We start from the raw sequence: 2,073 nt of genomic DNA, 5'->3' as shown, positions 1-2,073 counted from the left end.
CGGAAGAGACAGTCATGAACAACATCAGGAACACAGAACAAGGCATCACATATTTGTTTCTCTCCTAGCTTTTCTTTTTTTTTAGTTCATCATTACAAAGGCGCATGTCAAAACAAGAAACAAGTTCTTCATAATCAATCCTAAAGCCACATAAAGAATGAAGTTTTCATACTCACCAAATTGACTCCAGACTTAACACTTCACTTGGAAATCATATCAAAGATGCAACAATTAATTAATTGTTTAAAATTTATTGTTAGTTATAAATTTCTAGCTTCTACGTATAAGTTTTGTATTACAAGTTAATTTATGTAGTATAATAGCTCACAACTTTACTGGCTAGTTTATTTGAACTTATCTCATAATATAAACATTTGTGTAAATAGTTGAAATTCTAAAATTAGCTTATAATATGCTCACAAGCTAGTCCCAATGGAAACAGTTAGGTTCTCTTTTTTCTTCACATCCACCTCATACTCTAATTTTACATTAAGAATGTAAATAGTTATTCAACATGCATGTCAATGCACAAATAACTAACAAAATCCAAGTGTTTATGATATAAGCTCTCATTTATAACTGTTCAACAAAATGCAAAAACAATAACTGAGTACAGTATATTAATATCATGCATTCCACTAGAACGGGACCATTGATGACACCAAAGAAAAAAACAAGCAAGTTTGGTTATAAAAATTGAATTCATCATCGCTTCAGTTTAACATTTTGTTGGGACACATTGCAAATGGAAATAATTTTCACAAGAAGAAAGGACACAATAGTTCCAAAATGTGTTTCTGAACAGCAATTACAACCACAACAAAAATGATTTTAGAAGTCTCTGCAAGGGTTACTGTAATTGTAGAGATGCATTAGCCATATTTGCAAGCATTTTACCACAATATCAAAATTGGCATCGTAATAACCAACTGCAACCGCAATTTTGAGTTATATAAACATTCTGTTTTACCTGTGTAAGTCTGGATGTATCAGACTCCAACGAGGCAATCTTTTTCTGTTTTTCCAATATCTTTGAGCATATCTCAACTTTCGCCTTATTCATTTTATCGGTATCTTCAACTACTAGAGCAATTTCGGATTTCGCTGCTCATAAAAATAATAAGAACTTTATATATTATATTCCATTTATTTAACAAATTTTGATTGTTTCACTTCTTAGACTATAAACATTGTTTAGATCGATGAAAATGACATTAAAACGCAACGCGAGTTTGATGGAAAACTAAACCGCTGCATATGCTAGTGAGAAATTTTGATGTATGAGATTCCAAATCTACGAATACAAATGTTAACAGTTCATAGAATATATTTAGCAAATTTTGATTGTTTCGATTCTTAGACTATATACGTTGTTTGGATCGATGAAATAAGCACTAAAATGCAACCCGAAACCTGAATCGATGTCGTTTTCCAAAGTGCGAATGATCGTCAATTGCATTTGTTCTTCTGCAGAAATCTTTGCGGCTTGATCCTCGGCATCTGGATTCAATTTTAGATTTCGAATTCAGATTGATTGATATAAAAGGTGTGAGTGATGCAAAGGGATTGGATTGGTTATTTTGGAAGGTACCGTTCATGTGAGAGCGTAGAATCTTCATGTACTGCAAATACTCTTCCATCTTCAAAATCGCAGTATTAGTGATTCGTCTCTCGTTTTCAAATGTTTATGTAACCCGGAGATTTGGAGGGAAGGTGTATTTATAGCTCATGTGTTATTGTTTCCGTTTGGGGTTCCATAATGTTTTACCTTACTCGTATCACTTCAATTTTAACAGGAAAAAAAAAACTAGCTTAAATTTTTTTTAAAATTAAAAATTTATTAAAAAGAAAACGAAAATAAAAAACAGGACATAAACTTAACTAAACAGAAAGAAAAAAAAAAAAAAAAAAAGAATCTCTAAATTGCAGCTTTGCTGACCTTTGGAATTGGATGAATATTATATAATATATAGTTTGAAATTTAAAATTAGAGATTAGAAGTTTTTTTCTTTTTTTTTTATTTCAATGGTTTTTTTTTAACTCACGGTAAATAGGGTTTTGGCTTAAGATATT

General features: G+C 30.7%; 1 protein-coding gene across 2 annotated transcripts in view; it reads right to left on the bottom strand.

Moving 5' to 3' along the window:
* The window catches only part of LOC101492835 (uncharacterized), a 5,074-nt gene extending 3,289 nt beyond the window's left edge, over positions 1 to 1,785 (bottom strand). Inside the window, exons 1-3 of one of the 2 annotated variants that reach the window (XM_073369826.1) lie at positions 1,592 to 1,785; positions 1,414 to 1,500; positions 971 to 1,104 (exon numbers count right to left, since the gene is read on the bottom strand). In XM_073369826.1, the coding sequence (XP_073225927.1) occupies positions 971 to 1,104; positions 1,414 to 1,500; positions 1,592 to 1,640 (270 nt within the window). In that variant the 5' untranslated portion in view covers positions 1,641 to 1,785. The remainder of the gene's footprint in view (positions 1 to 970; positions 1,105 to 1,413; positions 1,501 to 1,591) is intronic. The other variant, XM_073369827.1, reaches the window with a different exon arrangement.
* Between the last annotated feature and the right edge of the window lie 288 nt (positions 1,786 to 2,073).

Source organism: Cicer arietinum, chromosome 6 (assembly GCF_000331145.2).
Source record: "Cicer arietinum cultivar CDC Frontier isolate Library 1 chromosome 6, Cicar.CDCFrontier_v2.0, whole genome shotgun sequence".
Classification (NCBI taxonomy): Eukaryota; Viridiplantae; Streptophyta; class Magnoliopsida; order Fabales; family Fabaceae; genus Cicer; species Cicer arietinum.
The sequence above is the reverse complement of the archived record's forward strand: the minus strand, read 5'-3'. Positions and strand labels throughout refer to the sequence as shown.